At 33.8% G+C, this 12,030-nt stretch overlaps 1 protein-coding gene across 1 annotated transcript; it reads left to right on the forward strand.

The window, feature by feature from the left end:
- The first annotated feature begins 7,894 nt into the window (after positions 1-7,894).
- On the forward strand, positions 7,895-10,960 carry LOC105629079 (receptor-like protein EIX2). Its single transcript, XM_089726618.1, has one exon. The coding sequence runs from the start codon at positions 7,970-7,972 to the stop codon at positions 10,886-10,888; it is 2,919 nt and encodes a 972-aa protein (XP_089582744.1). The 5' UTR covers positions 7,895-7,969; the 3' UTR covers positions 10,889-10,960.
- The last annotated feature ends 1,070 nt before the right edge of the window (positions 10,961-12,030 follow it).

Below are 12,030 nucleotides of genomic sequence, written 5' to 3' on the forward strand. Positions count from 1 at the left end.
AGAAGGAGAAACTTGAGCTTGTTCACTCCGATGTGTGGGGACCAACTACTGTCTCATCCATTGGTGGGAAACACTACTTTGTGACTTTTATTGATGATCACTCTCGGAAGGTATGGGTTTACTTTCTAAAATATAAGTCAGAAGTATTTGATGCTTTCAAAATTTGGAAAGCTATGGTTGAAAATGAGACGGGATTGAAGATCAAAAAGCTCAGAATCGACAATAGTGGTGAATATGAAGACACCAGATTCAAGAAGTTCTGCTATGAGCATGGAATCAAGATGGAGAGAACCGTGCCAGGGATGCCTCAACACAATGGTGTAGCTGAGCGCATGAATCGAACGTTGACAGAAAGAGCCAGAAGCTTACGTGTACAATCAGGCTTACCAAAGCAGTTTTGGGCAGAAGCAGTCAACACAGTAGCTTACTTGATCAACCGAGGTCCATCGGTACCATTGGAGCACAAAATACCAGAAGAGGTATGGAGTGGAAAAGAAGTAAAACTCTCACATCTAAAAGTTTTCGGTTGTGTAGCATATGTGCATATTAGTGATCAAGGCAGGAATAAGCTTGATCCCAAATCTAAGAAATGCACTTTCATCGGTTATGGTGGAGATGAGTTTGGCTACCGCATTTGGGATAACGAAAACAAAAAGGTGATCCGCAGCAGAGATGTGATTTTTAATGAAAATTTGATGTACAAAGACATGCATAAAAGGGAGGCTAGCAACTCAGAGCAGAGTGAGCCAGTATTTGTAGATGCAGATGATGTCTCAGATGGTCCTGTAATGGAACCAATAGTGGCAAATCCTCAACCAGAGGAAACTGTTGGACAAAGTAGTATGCCGCAGTCCGACATACCACAATCTCTTACTCCAGCTCCTGCATTAAGAAGGTCCTCTCGGCCTCATGTGCCTAATAAGAGATACATGAACTATTTATTGTTGACAGATGGAGGGGAGCCTGAATGCTACGATGAAGCTTGTCAGACTGGAGATGCTAGCAAGTGGGAACTTGCCATGAAAGATGAGATGCAATCTTTGATCTCCAACCAGACATGGGAACTAGTTGAGTTACCCGTGGGGAAGAAGGCTCTTCACAACAAATGGGTGTACCGGGTGAAAGAGGAGCATGATGGTTCCAAAAGATATAAAGCCCGACTAGTTGTCAAAGGATTCCAACAGAAGGAAGGAATTGACTACACCGACATTTTTGCTCCTGTTGTGAAGCTCAATACTATCAGATCAGTATTGAGTATTGTTGCCATTGAAGATCTTTATCTTGAACAATTGGATGTAAAGACTGCATTTCTTCACGGAGACTTAGATGAAGAGATATACATGCAACAACCAGAAGGTTTTTCAGAAAATAAAAAGAAGAACATGGTGTGCAAACTTAAGAAAAGTTTGTATGGACTGAAACAAGCTCCAAGACAGTGGTACAAAAAGTTCGACAGTTTCATGCACAATGAAGGCTTCCAGAAGTGCAATGCCGACCACTGTTGCTTCTTCAAAAGATACAAGTCCAGCTATATCATTTTACTGCTTTATGTTGATGATATGTTAGTAGCAGGTTCAAATATGGATGATATCAGAAGATTGAAGCAGCAATTGTCAAAAGAGTTTGATATGAAGGACTTGGGTCCAGCTAAGAAAATCCTTGGAATGCAAATCACGAGAGATAGGCAAAGAGGAATTTTGCAATTATCTCAGGCAGAATACATCAACCGTGTTTTGCAAAGATTCAATATGGGTGACGCCAAGCCAGTCAGCACACCCTTGGCAAGTCACTTTCGCTTATCCAAGGATCAATCTCCTCAGACGGAGGAAGAGAAAGACTTCATGGCTAAGGTCCCTTATGCCTCAGCTATTGGAAGTTTGATGTATGCGATGGTCTGTACGAGACCAGACATTGGCTATGCAGTGGGAGTTGTTAGCAGGTTTATGTCCAACCCAGGAAAAACTCATTGGGAAGCAGTCAAGTGGATTTTGAGGTATCTGCGAGGCACCACAGAAAAGTGTTTGTACTTTGATAAGGGAGAGTTGAGAGTACAAGGCTATGTGGACGCAGACTTTGGAGGTGAAGTCGATCACCGAAGAAGCACTACCGGTTATATATTCACTATCGGATCTACAGCTATTAGTTGGATGTCACAGGTGCAGAAGATCGTCACTTTATCCACTACAGAGGCTGAGTATGTAGCAATGACTGAAGCTAGTAAAGAGATGATATGGCTTCAAGGTTTGTTAACTGAGTTGGGATTCAAACAGGAGAAGAATGTTTTACACAGTGATAGTCAAAGTGTCATACACTTGGCAAAGAATTCAGCATTTCATTCTAGAACCAAGCATATTGGACTTCGTTATCACTTCATCAGATCTCTATTAGAAGATGATGTGTTAATACTGGAGAAGATCCAAGGAAGTAAGAATCCGGCAGATATGTTAACAAAGATAGTGACTATCGATAAGCTGAAGTTGTGTTCAGCTTCAGTTGGCCTGCTAAAGTAACAAAACGAAAAGCTGCTGTATTGATCAAATTGTGAAGACAGATTGAAATCAGTCTTCAAGTGGGAGATTGTTAGTCAAAGTTGGCATTCATGGTTGGCCAACAACCAAAGAAAATGCATGCATGGTTGGCCAACAACCAAAGAAAATGAAGGCGATAGTTGGCCAACCACCAAATTTTGCATCTATAAATAGAGCATTTTTATGAGTGTTTTTTGTATCAACGCAGAGAGAAATCGATTAGCTAGTTCAGAGAGAAAAGCTTTGGTGAGAGAAAATAGAGAGTAATTTTTCTTGAGTGAATTTATGAGTTGTGGGTTATAAGTGTTGTAAACTCGTGTATAATTTTTCTCCTTAAAAGATCTGCAGCAGCACCGGAGACGTAGGCAGAATTGGCCGAACTCCGTTATCAAATTTGTGTGTGTGTTATTATTCCGCTTTTATTTGGCATTCTCACTAATCTGGGTTTATAGGAAATTTTGCATAATTTCCCAACAATTACAAGCAGAGTATCAGTCCAGAAGGAGAAGCTCGGTTGCAGAAGGAGACTCTGTCCCTCTTACTTGGTGAGAGCGAGCCACCATCAGTTTCCAAATGGTGACCTCTGGCACTGGACCTAAAATGGAGGCTATTCACGGTTAGATTTAAATGACTCCCTTGTATTAAACTTGATGCAAGAGGAAAGTGAGAAATAAATTTCATCAGTTTAAATTCTTTTTCAAAAAAAAAAAAAAAAAGTTTCATCAAAAATATTTCCAAAGCTCTTTCTCTCCCCCTTACTTGCATGGACGATCCCCTCCTGAAATTTCTTGCCATTTTCGCTCAAGTCTCTCTCATCCCTCTTTGTTGATGGTGGTGATGCTGCTTCTCTGTTTCTTTCTATCAAGACAAAAGAAAGAAATTTTTTGGAAAAGAGAAAAGCTTTTGATCTTTCCTCCTTCATGAGTTCATGTCCATGGACGACCATGTCCATCCTACCTCTCTTCTTTGCTTTCCAGTCCTCAAGTAACCAGAATAACAATAATAAAATCTAAGCTTCATAATTTGTGAGTGAAATATGATATAAGATTTCTTTTTTTTTTTTTTTTTTTTTTTTTTTTTTTTTGAAAATGAGTTTTGATGAAGAATTTTATCTATAGGCCCATTACATGGAGTCTTCGTATACCCGCTAGCTTCACAATGGGTAACTAAGTAAATTTAGAAGCACAAATTCTAATTGTGTCTGGTACATGTTTGGACATTTAGCATTGACTTGTCTAAATATATTAAAATTTATATTATGATTATTATTGTAATATTTGTAGTTTGAAAGCAATTTACTTCAATGAATATACTTATCGAAAAATAGATCATTTTGAATCAGAGGAGATTCACTGATGATATCAGATTGGAAAAATATTTGTGTCCTCTAACTAATTTTGAGTTAAGCTACCAAGAATCTGCAAAAATAATCCAATACATAAGATTTTATGTTTAAAGTTGCTCTCTAGTTGCTATTTGCTCATACTCCTCGTTCATCTTTTTAAAAAAAAAAAAATCTTATGGTTGCAATTTTCTCATATTCTTCGGTCATTTGCTTGGTGATAGTAGCATGACTGGTTCTAGAACCGTCAGTTTCGATTTCAAGACCTCCGATTCCGGTTATAAAAAGGATGGAACCGGAACCGAATCACTTTTAGACGATTTCTAAGACGGTTTTGAAATCGCCGGTTTTAATTTTATTTCAGTTTTGAATCGAAATAAAATAATATAATTTAAACTTTTAAAATACCTATTTAGATTTGTAGCTTTAATACATAATACTAATAAATATTACTATTAAAAAAGAGGAAAAAAAAACACCTCCCTAAATTAGAGTGAAATTAACACATGGACTCTCTTTATGTCTAGACATTAACTTAAGCCTCACTAAATTTTCTCTGTTACATAATCACCTCCTTCCATTCAAAATTTTTCCAAGTTTTCCGATAGCCTACCTCATAAATTGAGGTCATAGGAGAAAGAAAAAAATAAAAGACATTTTCATCCTTCACTCTCTTTTGCTTCCATAGAATCCTTAGTATTAATTCCTTAGTTCAATGTTATATGGCCAAGATGAAATTTTTGTTAAAAGAAAGCTGCAGTTTGAGGGTGTAGATACTGTGGGTTGGGAACGACATAATGTTTTTTATTTTTTATTTTTCTTTTTTATTTGGTTTTACGTTGTTTGTGTCTCTCCATCTATCTCTATTACTTGGTCAAATCCCAGTTGGCCTCTGTTTAGCAGTAATGGCATCTCACATAAATTTCATCCTATAAACTAAACATCTTTCAGCCTTTTTCAATCTCCTCTTATGCTACCATGAAATGGGGAAGAAAAAAGACTCATGAAAGGACAAACAAACTTGAAGACAAGCACAATAACATGAACCAAAGGAAAGAAAGAATGCTACCATGAAATGGGGAAGAAAAAAGACTCATGAAAGGACAAACAAACTTGAAGACAAGCACAATAACATGAACCAAAGGAAAGAAAGAGGTGCAGTAGAAGATTTTCAGAAACCAAATCAAGGAAAATATTTGATGGGAAATCTTGGTACAAGCACAATAACTCAATCTTGTTTGACATACAGATATTGGATTGTCGTCTAGCAAATGCATAATGGCGTAATAGACAGATGATGAAATGTAAAAAAAACAAAAAAAAAAAAAAGGATAGATCTTCGGATAGACCGTTCTCCAGTCGAGAGAGAGTGTGTGTGTGTGTGTGCGCTCTTGTCTTATAGAGAGAGTTAGAAAGTGCAGATCATGTGGGCATGAAAGAGAGAGATGGATCTGTGGAGGATTCAAGGAGAGAGATGGAGGCAGAAAAGTAACTAATTGTAAAGGAAATTTTGTAAATTCTAAAGGTTAGTATCGTCATTTTATTTGCCATCTGACGGAAATTGGAGTAAGTTTGCGAAGGAGATAATTTTGCGACGGAATGAAAATTTATACAAGAAAAGGAGGCATGTGTTAATTTCACTATAAATCAGAAAGATGATTTTTTTTCAGGGTAAAAAAACTAAATTAATTTAATAAAAATACTCAAAAACTACTTTACAAATTAAAAAAAAAACAAAAAAATAATTTGGGGAGTTTATTTAAGAATATATTTTTCACGGTTTCAAATTGGAACTGCTGGTTTTAAACTAAAACCGTAGGTGGCAATTTTAAAAAATGAAGAACATGAACCGAACCTTAAGTGCATGGTTTCGATTACGGTTTGGAACCAGAACCGTTGACTACGGTTTAATATTAGTTTTGACCGATTTGATTTTGATTCGGTTTCAATTTCAAACCAAACCGTAATCATCCCTAAGTGATAGGTTCGGCTTAGGGATGACAAGTTTATTCGACCCGATGGTACCCCATCCAATCCAATTCAATTTTGGCGGGCTCAAGTAGTGAATGAATTGGTTTGGAACGAGTTTGGGTAGTACTTTTACTATCCTTATCGGGTTTTGATTGTACTTTTATCGGGTTCAAAAATTCAGAAATCCGCTACTTGTTATCCATTTAATTAAAAAAATATTTAAAATAATTATTTTTTTCAATTAAAATTTTATATATAAACCTTTTTTATTATAATCATTTAATATTGATAGATATTTTATGTTTTATAAGTTAAAATTTTATAATTTTTACATACTTTTTATTTTTAAAAAATAAAAATTAAAAAATATTTTAATACTGAAGCGGTATTTAAACGAGCTAGGATATTTAAACGGATAATTATAATAAGGCTCGAGACATGTTCTGGTGGCTATATCATTAAAAAATTCTAAATTTTGCAGGTAGTTTTAATTGTATCATAAATCTAATTTTTTTTGTCCTAATACCTTGAACTTCAACTTTAGTTATAATAGCATCATAGTTTCACTTGTATCCAATTTAATGAATAAAATATTATTTTTATGGAATTCAATTTAACCTTTTTCCTCAAATCAAACTCCTTTCCACTACTACTGCCCCTAAATAAATAAATATTTTTATTTATTTATATAAATATTAAATAAAAAATAATCTATTCATCTTAAAAATAAAAATATTTTATATAATATTGACAATAAGTAATGATTTTCTACAAATAAAATAATGTTATAATAAATGGAATCTATTTTTATAATGTATCTAACTAAATAGCAAAAATAAACCTAAACTAATATCTTATGTTTATAATTAATTAAAATTAATTATTTTATTTGACTTTTTATGAATTTAAATTCCTAACTAATATTAGTTAGGGTGTTGTTAAACGGTGAATTTTTAGTTAACTTAACCATAAGAGAGAGTATAGGTCCAACGAAAATAATATTTTATTCGGTAAGAGAAGAAATTTAGATTTAGAGTATAAATCCGCATAGTTTGGCTTTTGTTCAATAATTTAACATGTTCTAGTACTAAAAATAAATTTTTAAACAGATTTGGAATAAATTCGAGTTTGGATAATGTATTTTAAGTGGATATCCGACCATTGCCATCCATAGTTCAACTTCTCAAAACGGGTGCTTGCCAGACTGTGCAAGGGTGCTTCAGCTACAGAAGCTTACACGGGTTACCACATGAGGAAGCAAGTGGCAAGCAACAGGAAAAACATGGGCACTCTCATACAAGCATTTGGGGACACACTTCGAGAGGTAACCCTTTTTCTCTTCTTTTATATTATGACTTATGTGTTGAAATGATTCATGACCTAGTTAGCTTATCATTCACAAATACGATAAACAATAGTTTCTTTATTGGACAAAAAAATTGTGAGGAATTCCCAAACCGGATTAGACGGTCCCTCATAATAGAGTCCGGACACCGGTAACTTAAAAAAAAAACACATTCAATAATTTATCGTATCTCAGCATTTCCTAAATTCATATAGAAATACAAATAACTCAATCAGAACACAATTGTTGACTTACAAGTATGAATGCCTTTGGTTTGTCAGAAAGATGGGCATATGGGTATTGCCAAAACTATTTCCCCATTTTTATATGGGTATTGCTTTAGATTACAGCTTGTGATCTTAAGCAACCTGGAAGTGTCCAAGAAAAATGGACATTTAATTATATTTTATAAAAATAAAATAAATTTTGAACCTTTATTATTATTATTATTATTATTATTATTATTATATCCTATCTTCAATTATATTATATAAAGGATATTTGACTCTCTGTAATATATAAATTTATGTTATTATTATTATTATATAAATTTGTATGGAATTCTATTAAAGAAATTTATATTATTATCTTATTATACCCTATCTTCAATTATATTATATAAATGGACAAATTTATTTGTTTTATGCTTAGGAGACAAAACAAGAACAAGTTAGGTAGCAATTCCCTTATTATTTTATACCTTTAAATCATTGATATCAGTATGCAATGTGAACATTTCCTCCATAAATAATACACTCCAAACCAAATACAATTATTTGGAGTATGGAGACCAATTTTTTCCTTCTTCACTTTCTACTCATTTTGTGCTTGTTCTCTTCACAGATAAAGATCATTAAGGTTTGTTTTGGCAATGAAGTTACATGCATAGACAAAGAGAGAGAAGCACTTGTTGTATTTAAACAAGGCCTCACTGATCCTTCTGGCAGACTTTCCTCTTGGGAGGGAAAAGATTGCTGCAAATGGAATGGAATCAAATGCAATAATCAAACTGGTCATGTCATCAATCTCGACCTTCGAAATCCTTATACATTAATCAATGGAGGAGTTGGTGACCAAGAAACTTATGAGAGGTCTTGTTTGGGTGGTAAGATTAGTCCTTCTTTCCTTGAGTTGCAATATTTAAGCTATTTAGATATAAGCTTTAATAATTTTGAAGGAACTCAAATTCCTGAATTCTTGGGTGAACTAAAAAATTTGAGATATCTTAACCTCTCTTTCTCATCATTTTCTGGATTTATTCCATCTCAACTTGGAAATCTGTCTCGATTGCACTATCTTGACCTTTATGCAAGATCACATAGCAATGCAGGCGCGTGGGAGCTACGCGCTGATAATCTGCATTGGCTTTCAGGTCTATCTTCTTTAAAGTACCTGAACATGGGTTATGTTAAACTCCAAGATGTAGGGCATGATTGGCTTCAAGCTATTAATATGCTTCCTTCTCTGTTAGAGTTAAACTTGCAATACTGTGAACTTGATAGTATTCCACTTTCACTTCCTTCCATTAACTTCACTTCTCTTTCTGTTCTTGATTTATCAGAAAACTCTTTCAATTCTGCAATTCCTCAATGGTTATTCAATCTTACTAGCCTTACAAGACTTTATCTTGTATGGAACTTTTTCAACGGTCCTATTCCTTGTGAATTTGCTAGACTAAAATCTTTGGAAGTTCTTGATTTATCCAATAATTTGAATATTGGGGGTCAAATTCCTAGTCTTTTAGGAAACCTCACTAAGTTAAAGATCTTGGATCTTTCTGCTAATAATTTAACTGGTCAAATTGATGAGTTTTTGTTTGGTTTCAAGGAAAATCTGAATAACAGCTTAGTCTCATTGAATTTAAACTCCAATTCACTAACAGGAGAATTACCTGAATCATTAGGAGTTCTTAAGAATTTGCAGAAACTTCAACTTTCTGGAAACTCATTTTGGGGTTCACTTCCAAAACCCATAGGAAAGTTATCTTTTCTAAAGGAATTATACCTCTCCAGTAACCGAATGAATGGGACAATTCCAGAGAGTTTTGGCCAACTCTCAAATCTAGTGAATTTAGACCTTGAAGATAATTCCTGGGAAGGAGTTCTAGATGAAACCCATTTGATGAATCTTACAAGTCTAGAGAACATCCATCTGACAACAGATTCAACAAGGTTATTAGTGTTCAATGTGTCTTATGATTGGATTCCTCCTTTTACGCTTAAATATATCCAACTAGTGAATTGTAAAGTTGGCCCTTTCTTTCCCAAATGGCTTGAAGTTCAAACTCAACTCATTCAAGTAAGACTCAATAATGTAGGAATTTCTGATACCATTCCTGAAGAATGGTTTTCCAAGTTATCTTCACAACTAGTGTTCTTAGATTTATCTAATAACCACATTAAAGGGAAACTTCCTCAAAAGTTGGAGTCTCCAAATTTACAATTCATTGATTTGAGCTATAATGCATTAGAAGGCCTAATTCCACTTTGGACAACAAATGCAACAGAGCTATACCTTCAGAGCAACTCATTTTCTGGGCCTATACCTGAAAATATTGCTGTCCTAATGCCAAGACTGCAAAATTTGCATCTCTCTGACAATCATCTAAACGGTACTATACCATCATCCATATGTAAATTGGAAGAGTTAAGAGTTTTTGCTGTCAGGAACAATGGATTTCGCGGAGAATTGATTGATTGTTGGAGTAATTTGCAATCCTTGTTTATTGTGGAAGCATCAAATAACTCTCTATCAGGAAGCATACCTAAATCATTAGGTTATGCAAAATCACTTACATTGTTGTCATTAAGCAATAACGATCTAGACGGTGAAATTCCATTTTCATTGCAAAATTGTTCATCGCTGTCAAGCATCGATCTTGGAGGTAATAGACTATCAGGAAATATTCCTTCTTGGATAGGACTAAATTTATCAAACATTTTAGTCCTTCGCCTTCGGTCGAACTTGCTAGATGGTCAAATTCCAGAAGAAATTTGCTATCTTCCATATCTTCATTTTTTAGATATTTCCAATAACAAGTTGTCAGGTATCATTCCAAGCTGTTTGGGCAATCTGACTGCTTTTGTCTATGGAAATAGCACTCACAGTGAATATCAGAATGCCGTGCGACGTCTGGCGTACTTTAAGGAACAAATATCAGTTATAACAAAAGGAAGAGAATATGAATTTAGCAGTAACATTGCATTACTGAATGCTATTCACTTGTCAGAGAATAATTTGAGAGGTAAAATTCCCGAAGAAATAACAAGCCTCAAGGCATTGCAAGTCTTGAATTTATCAAGAAACCATATTAGTGGAAGCATTCCAGAGAAGATAGGGAATCTGAATTTGTTGGAAACATTTGATCTGTCACATAACAATCTTTCTGGGATAGTTCCTCCGAGCTTGTCCAAATTAACATTTATGAGTCATTTGGACTTGTCTTACAACAACTTGTCAGGAAAAATTCCTACAGGAAACCAGCTTCAAACACTGAATGCTTCTTCTATTTATGAGGGTAATCCTTTTCTATGTGGATTTCCTCTACAAGCTCAATGCCATGGAGATGAAATAGCAAAGACAGTACCCCTTAGTTCTAAAGATGAAAATGAGTCAATATTGGCAGGTTTCTATGTTACTATCGGACCTGGTTTTTTTGTAGGCTTTTGTGGTGTACTTTATGTAACTTTTAGGAGAAAATAACTTTTGGAGACTTGTATAAATTGCAATTTCCTTTTGCCTTTTTTTTAAAAAAAAAAAAGTTGATTCTTAGAACGGTATGTTTTTTAAAAAATTTGAACTTGGAATTTGGATTTTGTCATTGCAGCAAATACAAGAAGATGTTGGTGTAGGTTTTGTTACCATTACATTTTCTTTTTCTATGTTAAGGTGCTAAGAATACCATTAAATATTTTTTTATACCCTTCAATTTTATCATATATAGTATCCTCCAAATTTGTCAAGAAAAAATATGAAACAACCCTTCCAATTCAAAGGGAATAGCTTAAAAGCTTATTATTTGAATTTGTGTAATGTTTTCATTGAAATGAATGATTTTTTTTATATGCTTTTAGTTTAAATTTTGTGAATGAATGTTAACAAAGTCTTTAATTGGTTAAAATTAGGCTAACCTATTTAACTACTCCCTGAATTTTTCAATCAGACAAATAATTTTTAAATTTTGCAATAATTGAATCCAGACCTATTATAATAAAATTGAATACTATAAAATGTAATATTTAAATCTCATTTCATTCTTAAAATTTTATCATTTTTTTTAAAAATTGCCTAGATTTTTATAAAGATTTTTCTTTTCAATTTTTAATCTGAAAGCATTCTGATTCCAACTTATCCTGGTTTGGACCGGGTTAGAGATGCTCAATTGCTCAAGGCTAACTACTCCTGTGGTCCAACATGAGAATTTATTATCTTTGCTAAGAAGTGTATGGATATTTTTTTTTTCTTTGGTGGATGGAATATGCACTTTTGGCTTTGAACAAGAATATCCCTCCTAAAAAAGTAAAAGAAGAAGAATATCTTTAAATAGAAGATTTTTTTTCATAAGTTGGAAATGGACATTGATCTATTTATTATCTAGACTTAAGTCAATCGAAGTAGGTCTGGAACCATCGATTTTGAGAATTAAATCAAAATTAGTGGTTCACAGAAGATTAAAATCAATTTTGCTTTAAAAAAACCAAAATTGACTTTCGATATGGTTCAATTTTATTTACTTGAATTCATTACATACCAAAAAGTTATTGATTTTAGGCTTTGACGATGCATGTTTCTATTTTTTTTGTTTTTAAAAAAAAAACTTACCTAAATCCAGTGTATAGCCTCAC

Source organism: Jatropha curcas, chromosome 10 (assembly GCF_041381405.1).
Source record: "Jatropha curcas cultivar XTBG-Jc1 chromosome 10, XTBG_Jcur_1.0, whole genome shotgun sequence".
Lineage (NCBI taxonomy): Eukaryota > Viridiplantae > Streptophyta > Magnoliopsida > Malpighiales > Euphorbiaceae > Jatropha > Jatropha curcas.

Bases quoted from the DNA above. Each gene is read 5' to 3' on its own strand.
- LOC105629079 (XM_089726618.1), top strand. From the start codon at position 7,970: ATGGAGACCAATTTTTTCCTTCTTCACTTTCTACTCATTTTGTGCTTG.